Raw genomic sequence first — 19,829 nt, forward strand, 5'->3', positions numbered from 1 at the left:
TCCTCCAATTTGTCTAGGTCCCTCTGTATCCTATCCCTACCCTCCTGCGTTTCAACCACTCCTTACAGTTTAGTGTAATCTGCAAACTTGCTGAGAGTGCAGCCCACGCCATCCTCTAGATCATTAATGAGGATTTTGAACAAAACTGGCCCCAGGATCGACCCTTGGGGCACTCCACTTGAAACCATCTGCTAAACTAGACATGGAGCCATTGGTCACTACCTGTTGAGCCCGACGATCTAGCCAGCTTTCTATCCACCTTATAGTCCATTCATCGAGCCCATACTTCTTTAACTTGCTGGCAACAATACTGTGGGAGACCGTATCAAAAGCTTGCTAAAGTCAAGGAATAACACATCCACTGCTTTCCCCTCATCCACAGACCCAGTTATCTCCTCATATAAGGCAATTAGGTTAGTCAGGCATGACTTGCCCTTGGTGAATCCATGCTGACTGTTCCGGATCACTTTCCTCTCCTCTAAGTGCTTCAGAATTGATTCCTTGAGGACCTGCTCCATGATTTTTCCAGGGACTGAGGTGAGGCTGACTGGCCTGTAGTTCCTCAGATCCTCCTCCTTCCCTTTTTTAAAGATGGGCACTACATTAGCCTTTTTCCAGTCATCCGGGACCCCCCTCCCCGATCGCCATGAGTTTTCAAAGATAATGGCCAATGGCTCTGCAATCACATCCGCTAACTCCTTTAGCACCCTCGGATGCAGTGCATCCGGCCCCATGGATTTGTGCTTGTCCAGCTTTTCTAAATAGTCCCGAACCACTTCTTTCTCCACAGAGGGCTGGTCACCTTCTCCCCATACTGTGCTGCCCAGTGCAGCAGTCTTAGAGCTGACCTTGTTCGTGAAGACAGAGGCAAAAAAAAGCATTGAGTACATTAGCTTTTTCCACATCCTCGGTCACGAGCTTGCCTCCCTCATTCAGTAAGGGGCCCACACTCTCCTTGACTTTCTTCTTTTTGCTAACATACCTGAAGAAACCCTTCATGTTACTCTTAACATCTCTTGCTAGCTGTAACTCCAAGTGTGATTGGGCCTTCCTGATTTCACTCCTGCATGCCTGAGCAATATTTTTATTCTCCTCCCTGGTCATTTGTCCAATCTTCCACTTCTTAAACACAAAAAAGAAGCGTACAAGATCAGCAAGGATTTCACAGTTAAGCCAAGCTGGTCGCCTGCCATATGTACTATTCTTTCTACACATCGGGATGTTTTTTTCCTGCAACCTCAATAAGGATTCTTTAAAATACAGCCAGCTCTCCTGGACTCCTTTCCTCCTCATGTTATTCTCCCAGGTGATCCTGCCCATCAGTTCCCTGAGGGAGTCAGTCTGCTTTTTTGAAGTCCAGGGTCCATATTCTGCTGCTCTCCTTTCTTCCTTGTGTCAGAATCCTGAACTCAACCATCTCATGGTCACTGCCTCCCAGGTTCCCATCCACTTTTGCTTTTCCTACTAATTCTTCCCGGTTTGTGAGCAGCAGTTCTAGAAGAGCTCTGCCCCTAGTTGGTTCCTCCAACACTTCCACCAGGAAATTGTCCCCTACATTTTCCAAAAACTTCCTGGATTGTCTGTGCACTGCTGTATTGCTCTCCCAGCAGATATCAGGGTGATTAAAGTCTCCCATGAGAACCAGGGCCTGCGATCTAGTAACTTCTGCTAGTTGCCAGAAGAAAGCCTCGTCCACCTCATCCCCCTAGTCTGGGGGTCTATAGCAAACTCCCACCATGACATCGCCTTTGTTGCTCACACTTCTAAACTTAATCCACAGACTCTCAGGTTTTTCTGCGGTTTCATACCGGAGCTCTGAGCAGTCATACTCCTCTCTTACATACAATGCAACTCCCCCACCTTTTCTGCCCTGCCTGTCCTTCCTGAACAGTTTATATCCATCCATGACAGTACTCCAGTCATGTAAGTTATCCCACCAAGTCTCTGTTATTCCAATCACATCATAGTTCCTTGACTGTGCCAGGACTTCCAGTTCTCCCTGCTTGTTTCCCAGGCTTCTTGCATTTGTGTATAGGCACTTAAGATAACTCACTGATCGTCCTGCTTTCTCAGTTTGAGACAGGAGTCCTCCCCTCTGGCACTCTCCTGCTCGTCCTCCCTACCGGTATCCCATTTCCCCACTTACCTCAGGGCTTTGGTCTCCTTCCCCCAGTGAACCTAGTTTAAAGCCCTCCTCACTAGGTTAGCCAGCCTGCTTGCAAAGAAGCTCTTCCCTGTCTTTGTTAGGTGGAGCCCGTCTCTGCCTAGCACTCCTCCTTCTTGGAACACCATCCCATGATCAAAGAATCCAAAGCCTTCTCTGACATCACCTGACGGTCTCTACCCAGGCCTTTTCCCTGCACAGTGAGGATAGACAAGAACACCACTTGGGCTTCAAACTCCTTTATCCTTCTTCCCAGAGCCACGTAGTCTGCAGTGATCCGCTCAAGGTCATTATTGGCAGTATCATTGGTGCCCACGTGGAGAAGCAGGAAGGGGTAGCGATCCGAGGCTCTTCCATCATCTCCTTCTGACTAAAACCTACAGAATCTCTGTCAGGGCTGGATCCCCACTTTGAACTTTAGGGTACAAATGTAGGGGCCTGCATGAAAACTTCTAAGCTTAACTACCAGCTTAGCTCTGGTTCGGCTGCCACCATTTCAATGGATTCCCTTCCTGGGAAGCCTTGAAAAACCTTCACCAAATCCCTGGTGAAAACAGATCCAAACCCCTTGGATCTTAAAACAAGGGGAAATTAACCATTCCCCTCCTTCCTCCCACCAACTCCTGGCGAATCAGTTCCAACCCCCCCTGGGATCTAAAACAAGGAGAAATTAACCATTCCCCTCCTTCCTCCCACCAACTCCTGGTGAATCAAGATCCAAACCCCTTGGATCTTGAACAAGGAAAAATCAATCAGGTTCTTAAAAAGAAGGTTTTTAATTAAAGAAAAAGGTAAAAATCATCTCTGTAAAATCAGTATGGAAATTAACCTTACAGGGTAATCAAACTTAAAGAGCTCAGAGGACTCCCCTCTAGTCTCAGGTTCAAAGTACAGCAAACAAAGATAAACACTCTAGTAAAAGGTACATTTACAAGTTGAGAAAAACAAAGGAAAACTAACACGCCTTGCCTGGCTATTTACTTACAAGTTTGAAATAGGAGAGACTTGTTTAGAAAGATGTGGAGAACCTGGATTGATGTCTGGTCCCTCTCAGTCCCGAGAACGAACACACTCCCAAACAAAGAACACAAACAACAGCCTTCCCCCCCCCAAGATTTGAAAGTATCTTGTCCCCTTATTGGTCCTTTAGGTCAGATGCCAGCCAGGTTACCTGAGCTTCTTAACCCTTTACAGGGAAAAGGATTTTGGAGTCTCTGGCCAGGAGGGGTTTTATAGTACTGTACACAGGACAGCTGTTACCCTTCCCTTTATTGTTATGACAATCTCTATCAATAGACTCTCCTCTAAGAGAAGTCTCTGTCTGATTCACATGCTCCAATGGAGCAATCAGCTTTCCCTTAGTTTAAAAACAGCTCTGCAACCTTTTTAATGTTTAGTGCCAGCAGTCTGGATCCATTTTGGTTTAGGTGGAGTCCATCCTTCCTGTATAGGCTCCCCCTATCCCAAAAGTTTCCCTAAATCCTAATAAATCTAAACCCCTCCTCCCTACACCTTCATCTCAAGCACCATGTTGCCAACATACACCCCACCAGAAATCCATCTTTGCCTTGGTTATATGTTTTGTGACAAAGTTCCTCTTCTAACTTGGTGGGTCCTGCACTTATTGGCAGATTTTCTTGCCTCAGAGATTCACCATGTGGGTTGGGGAACAGCCCAGAGACCTTCCCCTCTGGAAGGGCCCACAGTCCAGGTCAATTGGGAGGTTTGGGGGGAACCCAGGCCCGCCCTCTACTCTGGTTTCCAGCCCAGGGCCCTGTGGACTGCAGCTGTCTATAGTACCTCCTTTAACAGCTGCATAACAGCTACAACTCCCTAAGCTACTTCCCCATGGCCTCCTCCAAACATCTTCCTTATTCTCACCACAGGACCTTCCTCCTGGTGTCTGATAACGCTTGTGCTCCTCAGTCCTCCAGCAGCACACCCTCTCACTCTCAGCTCCTTGTGCCTCTTGCTCCCAGCTCCTCACACTCACACCACAAACTGAAGTGAGCTCCTTTTAAAACCCAGGTGCCCTGATTAGCCTGCCTTAATTGATTCTAGCAGCTTCTTCTTAATTGGCTCCAGGTGTCCTAATTAGTCTGCCTGCCTTAACTGGTTCTAGCAGGTTTCTGATTACTCTAGTACAGCCCCTGCTCTGGTCACTCAGGGAACAGAAACCCTGTCTGACCTGGGAATCATAGATCACTCTCCTGTAGCCCTCTGCCCTGGAGGAAGGAAGAAGGCTGCTTCTCCTCCTCCTCCTTCTCTGCTACCTGCTTGCTGGCTGACTAGCTACTAGACCCACCCACACCCTTGGGTACTACTACTCCAGCTACAGCCCCTTGGGGGGGGGGGGCTGCTGGCCCACTCCCCAGAGGAGGGGAGGGAGAGACCCCCCAACCATTGCTCCTGCTGCTGAGGATGCCACCACCATCTCCACCTGAGAAGGGTCCTTCCTGCTGGCCACCAGACTGCTGCCTGGAGCTGCTGCATTTGCTGCTGGGGAGCTGTTGGAACCCTGAGGAGAGGAAGAGGACCATCTGCCAGTGGGGGAGCGCGTAGGAATTCTACAGACCACCATGGAGGGGGCCCTCCCGGACTGAGTAACTTTTGAACTGTGCTCTTGTGGTGGGGATCTAGACTGTGTTTGTGGAGACACAGGGGGTGTGACGTGGAGCCTGCCCCCTGATCCATCTGTGTCCCCCCGCCCTCCTCGTCCCCACCACCACCATCATCGTTGCCCCCTCCACCACTTACCCCCACTGGCTATTCACCATCTGCCTTGGGCTCCTGCCTCTGGGACTCAGCTGCTCCCCAAGGCTTGCCACACCCTGTTGCCACCATTGGGCCTGACGCAGCAGCCAGCTTGCAAGGACTTTCTTTTTTGTTGCAAGCGCACGTGGGTGCACATACCCCCCCTTTTTGATTGACTCCCTCCCCCCTGCAACAAGCCCCCAGCTTTGCCCCTGCTGCCTACCCATTTGCCCCTTGCTGCTTTTTGCCCCTCCCCCTTGCCCCAGCCCCTCGCTAGCTCCAGTTTGTTTGCCTGCCCCGCCCTTTCCCTCTGCAGCCTTTGTTTGACCCGCCCCAGCCTCCGAAGCTAGCCCCGTGGTTCCTCTGCCCCTTTTCCCGCCTGGTTGTTCCCTTCCCCCTGCGGTCCCCTTGCCCTGATTAGCGCCTCCCCTCGTACGCCCATGTCCCCTCCTATGCGCTTGTGCCCCTCTCCGTTTTAGTTTGATCTATCTCACTGCACCCCCTCCCCCCCCCCAATGCTATTATATCCTCTCTTCCTTGGTGCAACAAAAGGAGCCGGAAACCTTCCCTGAGTCGGTGACTGACCCCTAGCCCTTGATAGCCCCCCCCCATCTACCCCTCCACTTTTTTTGGCGCCCTCCTCCCCTGCCTACAGCCTAGCGGGGAGGAGTGGTCGACCTGCTTCCCCTTTCCCTACCCCCCCTCCAGTGTTTACTCTCCCCCAGTCCTCATTATGGCAGGGGATGAGGAGAGTGAGACCCCTCGGGCAGACCCTACTGTCCCTCCTCCACCCGCCCCACCATCATCCCCCCCAGCCTCTACCTCAACCGCCGCTGCTGAGCCACCTACTACCACTCCTGCTGGAGCGCCAGCAGCGGTGGGTACCGAGGTGAACTCCGCTGCTGCCACGTCCCTCGCCCCCTCTGACTCTGGGGGAGTCCCCCCAGTCGGCAGGAAGGGCCAGGGCACGAAGAAGGGTAAAGGCCCCGCTAAAAAAGCCAGGCCCTCCATGGCAGGGGGTGCCCCCACTGCCGCGGCCCCGCAACAAGCCGCGGCTTCCTTCCCTGCTGTTCCCTCCACCAGTTCTATGGGTGTCCCACCCCCAGCTCCCAGGGCATACGCCCAGGTGGCGGCGGCCCCCCCGCCTGCCGCTACATCATCTCCCCCATCCACCGCCTCTGCTACCATCTATAGCGGCCGGGGCCCCTTCCCCACCTTGACCAGGAAGCACGGCGTCCGTTGCCTCCTGGTACCTGCCTCGCCCCACGTGGAGACCTACGTGCGGGCGTTGGCGAGGGTGGTGGGGCCCACGGCCATTGTGGCGGCCTCCAAGATGTACGGAAAGGTCGTCTTCTTCCTAGCATCGGAGGCTGCTGCCCAGGAGGCGGTGGAGAACGGCCTGGCAGTGGGGGGCGTGTATGTCCCCCTGGAGCCGTTAGAAGACCTGGGCGCCCGACTGGTCCTGACTTCTGTCCCTCCCTTCCTTCCAAATGCCGCCCTGTTACCCGCCCTCTCTACCCTGGGGAGGCCGATCTCTGTGGTCAGCCCTCTCCCATTGGGCTGCAAAGACCCCGCCCTCCGTCACGTCCTCTCCTTCCGCCGGCAGGTACAGTTACAACTGCTGCCGGCGGCACGTGACGGTGAGGCACTCGAGGGGTCCTTTTTGGTCCCCTACCAGGGGGCCCGCTACCGGGTACATTATTCAACAGGGGAGGCCCAGTGCTACCTCTGCCGGGCGATGGGACACATCCGGAGGGACTGCCCTTTGGCCCGGCACGGAGGGACATCCGGGACCCCCGAGCCCCGGCAGGGCGCCGGCCCTGTCATCGCTGGCGCCCCTAGCTGCCTGGCGCCCGAAGCCACCCCTCCTCCTTTCCGGTCCACCAATGCTCCCGCTCGGGCCCAAGGGGTATCTCCCCCAGTGCGCCCAGATGAGCGAGAAGGCCCCGCCTCTGCCGCCTGCGATTTGGCGGGGCCTGTGGAGGAGGGTGAGGTAGGGATATCGCCGGGCATAGAAGAGGGCATGTCCCAGAGAGAATCCTCCCTCCTACATGCTGCCCCACCATTGCCTCCCCGAGTCCCTAAGCCTTCGCTCTTGCTCCCTGACCCAACTCCTGTTAGCCAGCCCCCAGATGATGCCATGGAGGGCTGGTCCTTAGTGCAGGGGAAGCGGGGCAAGCGGAAGGCTCGAGCTCCACTCCTTCCATCTGATGCGGTAGCCCCCCGGTAGACCAGGAAGGGGGGAACCGATGCTGAGCCTTCCGCTTTGCCCCCGGGTGGGTTTTGTCCACCATTGCCGGCTAGGGAAGACGTGGCAGCATCGGAGGAAATCACTACCCCTCCTCCGGTGTCCCTTCCTATGGAAACTCCTGATGGAGCCCCTCTCGCCCCCTTACAATCTGAAGCCCCTGCACGCACCAAGGCGAGCGTCACTTCGGGTGCAGGAGGGGAGAGCCCTGGGGTGGTGGAAGGTGATATCCCTTCCATTTATGAGGAGATCGAGGCCCTGGGTCTGACCCCGGTTACCCAGGGGGAGGACGACCCTCTGCCAGCGGGCCTCGATCTGAGCGACCTCGCCTCGGCCCCCCTTTCCCCGTATTCCATCCTCTTACCCACTGCTTCCACTCCCGCCCCCGAGGAGCCCCTGGACTCTTCCACCATCCCAGCTGCAGATGGCACCCCGCTAGTGGCCGCCGAACCTCTTGAGGCGATGGCCAGTGCCACGCAACCAGGACCCGAGTCACCAGGGGACTCCCTCATGGCTGAGGGACAGCCGACCTCCTTTCCGGGTGGGGGCCCCATCGTTGATTCTCCACCTACGGATGCCGTGGCCTTACCATCTGCCTTGGAGCACGAGTCCGGCATCGCCGAGGGCCCACCTCCCTCCCTGCAAATCCCTGAGCCCCTTTGTGGGGTGCCACCCTCCCCACCCAGTGGCCTGGCTGCTGAGGCCCCCGATCCCACTATCGCCCCTTCCCCTGTCCCTATTCCTGACCCCGTCCCTGTCCCCTCCACTTCCCATGATGCTATTGCCGCCCCTGGGGTTGTCTCTTTCCATATCCCAGAGGATGACCCCAAGGAGCGGCCTTTGTTTTTCCCTGTCCCGACCCACCAGGGGCTGCTATTTTCTCTCCGACACCCCCCATTGAGCCAGGGTCTGAGGCGGGCCACGTGGCGCCAGCCCATCGAACGCCACGTCGAGGGTCTGCCCCCTGCTTGCCCGTCTCGGTGGGCCACGGGGCTGTGACAGGGGCCCCGCTGGGGGATAGCCATAGATCAATAACCCCACCCCCCCATACGCTGAGAGAGGAGCTACGGGACTTCCTTGAGGACGTCCGTGGCTCCCGCAACAAGGTACAGCTTGCACTCCAGCGATGGGGGGATTTCCATCAGATCCTCCAGGCCGCGAGGGCCCTCATGGGGGAGGGTAAGAGGACCGGGAGGCAGGCTGCCGCGGCCTACCAACGGGTCCGCCTCTTCCGTGACTCCTTAATCGCTTATGGGGTAGGTCACGGATTGTTGCGCGGCCCGACGGAGGCCGTGGGTGTCTCTGCTAGCGAGGATCCCCCCCAGCCCTCCTCATGGCACCGATCATCTTCGCAACATTAAACACCCGGGGCTGTAGGATGGGTCTCCGCAGGAGCCAGGTGCTCTCCTTCCTTCGGGAGGGGGGGTACTCTGTGATTTTCCTGCAGGAGACCCATACGGATCCGGCCGCTGAAGCTAGCTGGTGGCTGGAGTGGGGGGACAGGGTCTATTTTAGCCACCTCACAGTTCGTACGGCTGGAGTGGCGACCCTGTTCTCCCCCGACCTACGGCCCGAGGTGCTGGGGGTCACCGAGACTGTGCCAGGCCGCCTGCTGCACCTCCGGGTCCGCATGGAGGGGCTTGTAGTTAATCTCATCAACGTTTACGCCCCGACATTGGGCCCGGAGAGGTTGTGTTTTTATCAGCAGGCGTCCGCCTTCCTCGGCACCTTGGATCCTCGCGAGTGCCTGGTCCTGGGCGGGGACTTTAACGCCACCCTTGAGGAACGGGACCCCTCGGGGACCGAGCAGCACCAGGCCGCCGCGGAGGTCCTCCGGGAGATCGTCGAACATCACTCCCTGGTGGACGTCTGGCGCGACCACCACCCGGATGACGTTTCGACATTCACTTTTGTCAGGGTGGAAGTCCATCGGTCGTACCACTCCCGGTTGGACCGCATCTATATGTCATGCTTCCATCTTTCCCGGGCCCACTCCTCCAGCATCCGGCTGGCCCCTTTTTCAGATCACCATCTAGCCACCGTGATAGCCTCTCTCTGTGCGGAGAGGCCGGGGCCGGCCTATTGGCACTTTAATAATAGCTTGTTGGAGGATGTGGGCTTCGTGGCGTCCTTCCGGGAGTTCTGGCTAGCCTGGCGAGGGCAGCGGCGTGCCTTTCCATTGGCGCGACGGTGGTGGGACCTGGGGAAGGTGCGCGCCCGGCTCTTCTGCCGTGACTACACCCGGGGCGCCAGCCGACGGAGGGATGCGGCGATAGGGCAGTTGGAACGGGAGGTCTTAGAGCTGGAGAGGCGTCTGGCTGCCAGCCCCGGTGATCCATCCCTCTGCGGAGCGTGCCGGGAGAAGCGGGAAGAGCTACGGACCCTCGAGGACCATCGGGCCCGAGGTGCCTTTGTTCGATCCCGCATCCGCCTCCTTCGGGAGATGGATCGCGGTTCCTGCTTCTTCTACGCCTTGGAGAAAAAGAGGGGGGCTAAAAAGCACGTCACCTGCCTTCTAGCAGAGGACGGCACCCCCCTCACGGATCCGGCGGAAATGTGCAGGAGGGCCACGGCCTTCTACGCAGGCCTTTTCTCCCCGGATCCGACCGATCCTAACGCTTGCAGAATGCTCTGGGATGAACGCCTGACAGTCAGCGCGGGCGACCGAGACCGGCTGGAGCTGCCTCTCACTCTGGCCGAGTTCTCGGAAGCCCTCCGCCGCGTGCCCACCAATAAATCTCCGGGCATGGACGGGCTGACCGTGGAGTTCTACCGCGTGTTTTGGGACGTCCTCGGCCCGGACCTTGTCACCGTCTGGGCCGAGTCCTTGCACGGCGGGGTCCTCCCTCTTTCGTGCAGGTGAGCCGTGCTGACTTTATTGCCGAAGAAGGGGGACCTCCGCGATTTACGGAATTGGCATCCCATCTCGCTCCTCAGCACGGACTATAAAATCGTAGCAAAGGCCATCTCGCTGCGGCTAGGGTCCGTGTTGGTGGACGTGATCCACCCAGACCAGACCTACACCATCCGGGCCGCACCATCTTCGACAACTTGTATCTGTTCCGGGACCTCTTGGAACTCGGGTGTAGGGATGATCTGTCGTTCGCCCTCGTGTCCCTGGATCAGGAGAAGCGTTCGACAGGGTGGACCACGGGTATCTCCTAGGCACTCCGCGAGCGTTTGGCTTCGGGCCCCAGTTTGTGGGTTTTCTCCAGGTGCTGTACGCCTCCGCAGAGTGTTTGGTCAGGCTCAACTGGACCCTGACCGAACCGGTCAGCTTCGGGCGAGGAGTACGTCAAGGGTGCCCCCTCTCGGGCCAGCTGTATGCTCTGGCGATCGAGCCCTTCCTCTGTCTCCTCCGTAGGAGGTTGGCAGGGTTGGTGCTGCGGGAGCCGGAGCTGCGGCTGGTCCTGTCGGCGTACGCCGACGACGTGCTCCTCGTGGTCCAGGACCCGGGGGACCTGGTGCGGGTGGAGGCTTGCCAGACCATCTATTCAGCGTCCTCCTCCGCCCGGGTTAACTGGGTCAAGAGCTCTGGCCTGGTGGTAGGGGACGGGTGGCAGGCGAGCTCCCTCCCACCCACGCTTCAGGCCATCCGGTGGAGCGCGGGTCCGCTGCTCTATCTCGGCGTTTACCTTTCTGCCACGCATCCGTCTCCGCCGGAGAACTGGCTAGGTTTAGAGGGCAGAGTGTCGGAGCGGCTCCCGAAATGGACAGGACTGCTCCGGTGTCTCTCCCTTCGAGGGAGAGCACTGGTGCTCAATCAACTAGTCCTATCCATGCTCTGGTACCGGCTCAACACCCTGGTCCCGGCCCCGGGCTTCCTGACCACCCTCCGGACGTTGATTCTGGAGTTCTTTTGGTCAGGACTGCACTGGGTCTCTGCGGGGGTTCTCCATCTACCCCTGGAGGAGGGAGGGCAGGGCCTGAAGTGTCTGCAGGCTCAGATCCACGTCTTCCGCCTCCAGGCCCTGCAGAGGCTCCTTTATGGTGCAGGTAGTCCGGCATGGAGCGTATTGGTGCACGCCTTCCTGCGCCGCTTCCGAGGGCTCCGATATGACCGGCAGCTCTTTTATCTCGATCCAAGAGGTCTTCCGCGAAGCCTCTCTGAGCTGCCGGTCTTCTACCAGGACCTCCTCCGGACCTGGAAACTGTTTTCAGTGACCAGGTCCGTGGCGGCCACCGTGGGGGCAGATCTCCTCGCGGAGCCCCTGCTATACAACCCCCAGCTTTGTGTGCAGGTGGCGGAGTCCCCCATGGTGTGCCAGAGGTTGGTCCTAGCAGAAGTCACCAAAGTCGGAGACCTCCTGGACTACGACCGGGGAGACTGGCTGGATCCCCTGACGCTCGCTCAGCGCATGGGGCTCTCCAGACCTCATACTCCCCAGCGCGTACTTCAGGAGGTGAGGGCCGCTTTGCTGCCCGCTGCTCGGGACTATCTCGACCGGGTCCTGCGAGAGGGCACGCCCCGCCCACCCTCCACTCCAAGCCCTCCAGACTTTTTCATCGGGCCCCTGCCCCGTGGACCCAACCAGCCCCCTCCCCGTCCATTCGCCATGAGCCGGCTGCACCACCTGCAGCCGGTTCTGTTCCGGACCGCGCCAAGGAAACTTCTATACACGCTCATGCTCCATGTTCTTCATGTCCTCACCCTCGCGTCCCGCTCCGATACGAAGTGGCGGGACCTTCTGCCACCTCTGGAGGGTGAGGAGCCCCGGTGGGCCAGCCTTTATTCTGCTCTGATCCCGAAGCCCACCGGGGACCTCAGTTGGCGGCTCCTTCACGGAGCCGTGAGCACGGGCGTGTACTTGGCGCGGTTTACCCCTATCCCAGACACCTGCCCCTTTTGCGGCGTGAAGGAGACCCTGGCTCATGTTTACCTGGAGTGCGCCAGGCTGCAGCCCCTATTCCGGCTCCTCATGGATATTTTGTTAAGATTTTGGTTGCACTTTTCTCCTCACCTTTTTATTTATGCACTCCCTATCCGTCGCCCCACAAAGTCACGGGACCTCCTGGTCAACCTCCTTCTGGCCCTAGCGAAACTGGCCATCTATAAAACCAGAGTGAGGAGGTTGGCCGATGGAGTCTCCTGTGACTGTGGGGCCTATTTCAGGTCCTCCGTTCTTTCACGTATCCGGGCAGAGTTCCTCTGCATGGCGTCCGCTGGCTCCCTTGACGCCTTCGAGGAGCAGTGGGCGCTTTAGTTTCTCTGCTCGGTGTCCCCGTCTGGTTCACTTCGTTTGACCCTTTGACCTCACTCCTGTCCCTGTTCTTTTATTAGTTGTCCCTCGTAATTTCTTTGGTCTCCAGGTCTTGTGGACCCCCCCTTAAGCTGGGGCCACATCCTGGATCCCAATAGGACCAGACTCCTGTACCCCACTGGTCTGGGTCTGTCACACTTCCTTTTACCTGTCTGGTCTATTTAGATTGTAGAATCCTCAGGGCAGGGATTCTCTGTGTGTAGTGTTGCTCCTTCTTCTAGCACCAGTGTCCTGTTCTGATACCAGCGTTACCCTCAGCCAAGTGGTGGCAGGTGTCCAGTACATTGCAAATCAGAGGAGAAATTGGTGACAGGCAGTCTAGGTAAACTCTAAGTGAAACTTGTCGTATTTACATTTATTCACCTGTTTTGGACTGAGATGGTCACACAGCAGAGGCTCCTCTTCCAGAGATCTGAGCCCAGCACTAAATTCCCATAGAGAATCTCTGCCTCCAGAATGGAGTCTAATCAGCGCCCAGGACAAAGAATAAACTCCCGTACTGTTGGCATAGCTACCTCCTTCCCAAAGCTTACCCCTAACACTACTCCTCGTTTGGGGAATGTCTCTCCTTTTTTATCCCAGTTTTGTCCTCCTTTCCATTCATGTGTCCTTTCCCCACTTTGGGATCTTTTTCTCCTCTATTTCTCATTTGTCTTCCCTCCTTTCTTACCTTTAAATCTTGTGGCACTCTTCTCTGTTGCTTCATCAAGAACACCCTCTCCCCACCTCCCCTGGCTAGGGCTTATCTCCATAGTTTCACACATACACCCATGAGTTTCATCCCTGGTCTCAGAGGAAGGTGGGTGTGATGCTGCCAGTGCTGGGCCTCACAGCTGCCTCCCCTCCCAGGCCTTAGAGTCAGAGCTGGGGGAAGAGACAGGAGACATCCACGTCCTGCAGGGGAGCAGCCAAGCTAGTGCCGGGGGCGTGGAGGGGCAGGATCTCCCAGGTCCTCCTGCTCTGAGCCTGGCCCAGCTGCCTGGGGAGGGGGCTCCCCCTACAGCCTCCCTGTAGCGATGGGCCTGCTCTGATTGGGTCGCACCATCCCGGGGCTGCTCAGTGGCAAGTCCAATCTGATTGGCTGAGAGCTGGGTAGGTGGGACTTAGGGTGCCCAGATGGCTGCCCCTTAAATTCTGGTTGGTCAGTGGAAAGGCTGAAGGATGGTGCTTAGTGTGGAAGTCTTACTCAGAACCTTAATCCTCATTGGTCAATGGCAGAGATTTAAGGATTGGGGTGTCTGGGCCATTCACAGTGCTGATTGGTCAAGACTGAAGTGCAAGGGGTGGGGCTTAAGCAGGAAGTCCCACCCAAATTGGTTCCTCATTGGAATAGGTGGAATTGGGGGTTAGGACAGGCAGTGGAGCAGGGCTTCTATTTCATTCTTCATGTGGATTGCTCAGGAAGAGGGGCTGGTGGGAGGGGCCTCCTGTCAGAACAGCTGTGACAAGCCCCATTCACACTGTGATCCCCCTTCTCTGTGTTTCTCTCTCCTGCAGCTTGTGGAAGTGTGATCTCACAGACGCTTGCTGTGGGGATCTCGCTGCTGTTCTCAGAACCAACCAGAGTCTGACAGAGCTGATCCTGAGTGAGAATAAACTGGGCGATGCTGGAGTGCGGCTGCTGTGTGAGGGACTGACACACCCGAACTGCAAACTGCAGAGTCTGGGGTAAGTAATGTTTGGCCTTTTAACACAGTGAGAGATGTTGGAGGAAGGAGAAGATTTTTTTCTCTCTGCCCCACTCGGAGGGTTCTTGGGGACTGAGTCACCTCGTTACCCCCTGCCTACAGTCAGAGGGAGTCTTACAAGTAGTAGCTGGGTGTCAGCTCCGTGACATCACCACCCTTTCATTCACTCAAGCACTCTCCTCTGGGCTTATGCCAGCCCCAGCTTTTCTTTCCAGGCTGACATGAGGGGCTCCCTAATCACTGAATCCCTGATTCAGTCTCCTGTGATACGAAGCGCCTAACTCTGGTTACTCACAGAAGTACCAGAATCTCTGCAACCAAAGATGTACTGTTCCCCAGTTTATCAGAGTTACCTTAAACCACTGCTCCTGTAAGCCACAAAAACCTTGTGAACAATTATAAGAAAACAAAAGTAGACTTATATAAAGAATAAAGATTTATCCAGGAGAGAGAGGTGGTGCTGGACACAAATGGTTGTAATACAAAACAAAACTGTAAACCATGAACCTGGATCTACACTTGCCAATAGTTACCTGTCCTATATAATGAACTAGTTTTCCCCACAAAGTTCAGTCAGTTGCAGAACTAGCTGATTTCATAAGAACCAGGATCCAAATATTCAGAACAGCTCCCTGAACTCCTCAAAGACTTTCCTTAGTAAATACAGGGTGCCTTTGCCTATGCTCTGTTATACTGAAAACCATCATTTGTTATATTCATCGCCAGGGCGATCCCATGCCTGCTGTGATGTTCCTTTTTACCTCCAAGTGGTTTTGATCATTTGCTATTGTCTTTGGTGATTTTCCATTGACTATTCTGGGATGTGGCAAGGGTAGACAATACAGCTTTGTGTAGATGGATTACATGTTATACTTGATGGATAAATACCCTAAAAGATGTGTTTGTTGCACTGAGTTTCATCAGTCTGAGATGAGAGCTGTTTGCAAAGAACAGGGACCCTTTGCCAAGGGCGCTCTGTGTCACACCAACCCAATTCTCTTTTCTCTTATTACACCAACTCCATCTCATGCTGACCCTGGTGTTCTTTCTGGCAAAGGCTTTAGCGAAGAGGTGATGTTGCATTTTGCTTGGAAGATGGCCAGGCCAGGGCTCAGTCTGATCCCCTCTCAGAAGCATGTCTACAGCTGAGTTGTAGCTGCTGAGAACACTTTGCTCCAATGCCCAAGAATCTGAACCTGGGCTGCTCCAATGGGATTGTCCTTGTGGAGCACAGCTGAGACTGTCTACTACGGGCCGTTGGCCTTGGCAGCAACAGCACAACTCTGTACCATACTTGTAACACTGCACAGCCGCACACAAACTGTGCGTACAGCAGTGCACAAAGGATCCCATCACTTCTGGTGTTTAACCTGCTCAGAGGAAATAGAATCACATTTTTCACAACCACATCCCTCTGCACTGTTTTAGGACAAGGACTGGCAAAGCAGCTACAGTCGTGCAATGAGTCTTCTCCCATGAAGTTCAACACTGCCCCTGCCCAGCCTTCCACAAGCCCTTTGATAACTCAGAATCACTGGGCTCAACACAGGAGTCCTTTAGCAGAAATGTAATGGCCTGTGATGTGCAGGAGGGCAGACTAGATGAGCTAATGGTCTCTTGTGGTCTTAAACTCTATGAAGCTGATTCTGTCACCTGACAAGTCGCTCACTGCAGTTAGTTGGAAAAATGCATAATTTTGTTTCAAAAGGGATGAAGTATTAAGCAAAAGTATTCCAAAGGGAATTGTTTCCATTGTTCAGCAAGCTGTGCCACTCGTATTCGTGCTGCATGCCAGCCCCAGAGCAGGCGAGGGAGACTCGTTGGTCTCTTCTCGGCCTGGCCCCAAACACCCACCCCCCCATATTAGCAAAGACACAATGAAGGAGAAATACAATGTTATAGCATTAGAACTTCAAACAAGTGTCAACTTAAAAAAATTGTTTGGTGCATTGGGTATTCTTGTGTGAAAACATAAAATGCTACACCATGGCAGTGCTGTCTAACCCCTGATTTATGTGCATGAACACAGACACTCCCAATGAACAACAGCTGCCTCTTGACAGCATCCGCAGCAATTCCCACACTCCTGAGATGTGCTAAACAGAACACAGGGCAGGGTAATTAGTTAGCAAATTAACACCCGGCTGAAACCTACCCTTTGCACGCCCCCACCCCAACTAAATCCTCTTTTCTATGGTTCTCCATCACCCACTGAATGCTCCCATCCTTCCAGCCCCAAGGGACTCCATTATAATAGGTGGGGAAGAACTTTGGTGAGCATTCTCTGGACTGAATGGAGGACCCCAAAGGCTATTCTTCCTTTGGGCCCAGAGCACTCTCCTCTCTAGCTCCTAAAGGAAAATACAGGATAGAAAGAAACTGAGTTTAGCTACTAAACAAACAAAACTGCTAAAAAAATAACAAAATTTAAACAAAGAAGCAAACTCTGTCTAAGAAACTAACAAACATGATTGAAGAAATGAATTAAAAGAAAAACCATTCCAGCACCGACACCCAAAGCTGCTGGTGCTCTTCATGATCCACTCTGGGCTTCCAGGCCCAGAAACTGTTGGGGGTGGAGGGAGAGGCAGTAGGAGCTGCTGACTCTCTGTCATGACGTCTACAAGTGTCCGGGTGTTGCTGCTCACAACACATGTGCAGATCCTTGTGCAGCACACAACCATTTAAAGCAGGCAATGCAGCAAACCAAAAAGAGTCATTAAGTGCACACAAACCCTATAAGCCGTAAACTTTAGCACCTGCTCCAGGAAACAGCGTGAGGAAATGTAGGGTAGATGCAACAACCCACAGGCCCTGCAACATTTGCAGAGTGCACTCATAGTGGATGTAGTACATTGTGTGCACCCAAGATAAAATGGCTAGTGTGGATGCACTGCATCATTGCAGCTTCCAGTTAGTCACACTGATGCAAGTTGCAATGTGGAGTTCTCTAGTGTACACATCAGATCATAACCTATTTAGTGCCTTGACAATTAGTACAAGGACTTTGAATTCAGTCTGGAAGGGAAGGGGTTACAATTGAGTTTGTGGAGCATCAGAGAGGGGCTCGCATCAGCCACTGTTGCTTAAAAAAGGAGCTGCTGTCATCTGAATGTGTTACTTATCCCCCCCCACAGGCAGAGTGACTTGTGTCAGTCTAACACTATTCACTGAGGTCTAGCCAATTGCTTGGCAACACTTGTGGTTCAATATTAAAAGTATTTAAGAGACCAAATAACCCATCTTAGCTTAGTTTATTAATAAGGGACAAAGCTATATAATATGAAAAGGAGGCGTACATACACTCCTGGGAAGCAACAAGTTCACCTCAAACAGAAGTTGTGCTTCAAAATTTGCACCCAGGATAGCACAGTTATTGACAAGTTAGAAAGCACTGAATATGTCACCCAGGACTTGAATTCACCAGTCAACTCTTTACCTTTTCATCTTATATCATGGGGTACCTTTCTCTTTCTTTTAAATACTACATTACAAGAGCTACGAAGGCACTATCAAACCTATACTAGGAAGTAAACAGGATTTATTGTGTCTTTGATAGGTTTTATGTTTTTCTTTGTGCAGTACATATATTTTAAGTGAAGCTGCTGGAAGTGCTACCTGCTGTTATAGTAGCCTGACACTTCCAGCAGTAGACCCTGTTTTCTATTGCTTATAACTTTGCTAACCTTAAGCATTTTGACTTAAATTTTCCATGCCGGGTGTCTGCTTCAAGCTGGATATTTTTGTGAAATTTCAGCCTAAATGGTTCATCCATTTTCATCCATAGGCCAGGGAAGCACACTGTTTCCCCCAAGTAATTCTGGTGAACTTTTCAGTGAGAAGTTCTATCCCCGCACCATGCTTCGGAGCAGGAACTTGAAATTCAACAGGGGGGAGCATTTTTGCCAGAGATGTGCCTATTTCTGTTCCTATGAACATCTGCCCCAATTTTCAAAGTTATAAGTGTTTGAAAAATCTCGATGCTGATGCTCAGTGGAGACTTATTTCAACTGCATTCTCCAGAGGTCCCTTCTTCACTGAGAACGCTCTGCCCTGGGGCTCCAGAGGGCTGTGCCGGCCCTGACTGCGCCTGGGAAATCCGGATTGGATCGGGGGATCCTGACTTCCATCTTGAGGGGTGGGGTATGTGGTGGGACAGATTCCCACCCCATCAGGAAGGGGTTAAAGAGCTCCTCCGGGCACATTGAGGCCAAACCTGGCACTCCTGTGAGGTCTATTGCACCTGGAGAGGGGTGGCTTCTTGAAAGGGAGGATTGAAGCCCAGTACAGGGTGGCATTCAAGGAATCAGAACTAGAGCTCTTTAGACCTGCAGAGCAGGGGCTGCTCACCAGGGAAGCTACAGAAGAGATTGTGCTGCCTGAACCCTCTGGAAAGGCAGAGGAACCATCTTTACTCTGCTTTGCTTTTCATTAGAGCCCAGGCGCTCAGTCTGGATCTCTCAGACACTCAGAGTGTTAGGAACCCAGCCCCCTTCTCAGAGACTATTTACTTGTTACCTTGTGAGGAACAGCGGGGTGAGCCCAGACTGTTTTGTGGGTTGCAGGATTATTTTCTTTGCTTTTTTCTGTCTTGGACTGTGGCCATGCCTTAAAGGAGGAGAAGCCGCTTCCCAAAGATTAACAACGAGTCTGGTGGCACCTTAAAGACTAACAGATTTATTGGGGCATAAGCTTTCGTGGGTAAAAACCTCACTTCTTCAGATGCACAGAGTGAAAGTTACAGATGCAGGCATTCTATACTGACACATGGAGAGCAGGGAGTTACTTCGCAAATGGAGAACCAGTGTTGACAGGGCCAATTCAATCAGGGTGGATGTAGTCCACTACCAATAATAGATGAGGAGGTGTCAATTCCAGGAGAGGAAAAGCTGCTTCTGTAATGAGCCAGCCACTCCCAGTCCCTATTCAAGCCAAGATTAATGGTGTTAAATTTGCAAATGAATTTTAGTTCTGCTGTTTCTCTTTGAAGTCTGTGTCTGAAGTTTTTTTGTTCAATGATAGTGACTTAAATCTGTAATAGAATGACCAGGGAGATTGAAGTGTTCACTTACTGGCTTTTGTATGTTACCATTCCTGATGTCCGATTTGTGTCCATTTATTCTTTTGCGGAGGGACTGTCCGGTTTGGCCAATGTACATGGCAGAGGGGCATTGCTGGCACATGATGGCATAGATAACATTAGTGGATGTGCAGGTGAATGAGCCCTTGATGGTGTGGCTGATGTGGTTGGGTCCTCTGTTGGTGTCGCCAGAGTAGATATGGGGACAGAGTAGGCAACGAGGTTTGCTACAGGGATTGGTTCCTGGGTTGGTGTTTCTGTGGTGTGGTGTGTAGTTGCTGGTGAGTATTTGCTTCAGGTTGGGGGGTTGTCTGTAAGCGAGGACTGGCCTGCCTCCCAAGGTCTGTGAGAGTGAGGGATCATTTTCCAGGATAGGTTGTAGATCGTGGATAATGCACTGGAGAGGTTTTAGCTGGGGGCTGTATGTGATGGCCAGTGGTGTTCTGTTATTGTCCTTGTTGGGCCTGTCCTGTAGTAGGTGATTTCTGGGTACCCGTCTTGCTCTGTCAATCTGTTTCCTCACTTCCCCAGGTGGGTATTGTAGTTTTACGAATGCTTGATAAAGATCTTGTAGGTGTTTGTCTCTGTCTGAGGGGTTGGAGCAAATTCGGTTGTATCTTAGGACTTGGCTGTA

The 19,829-nt window shown here is 53.7% G+C and overlaps 1 protein-coding gene across 4 annotated transcripts in view; it reads left to right on the forward strand.

The window, feature by feature from the left end:
• The window catches only part of LOC101941460 (NACHT, LRR and PYD domains-containing protein 3-like), a 235,641-nt gene that overhangs the window by 177,622 nt on the left and 38,190 nt on the right, over positions 1 to 19,829 (forward strand). For all 4 annotated transcript variants that reach the window (XM_065591885.1, XM_065591884.1, XM_065591887.1 and 1 more), the window contains one exon: positions 13,925 to 14,095. In XM_065591885.1, coding sequence (XP_065447957.1) covers positions 13,925 to 14,095 — 171 coding nt within the window. The remainder of the gene's footprint in view (positions 1 to 13,924; positions 14,096 to 19,829) is intronic.

The sequence above is a fragment of the Chrysemys picta genome, chromosome 4 (assembly GCF_011386835.1).
Source record: "Chrysemys picta bellii isolate R12L10 chromosome 4, ASM1138683v2, whole genome shotgun sequence".
In the NCBI taxonomy this organism is placed as follows: Eukaryota; Metazoa; Chordata; order Testudines; family Emydidae; genus Chrysemys; species Chrysemys picta.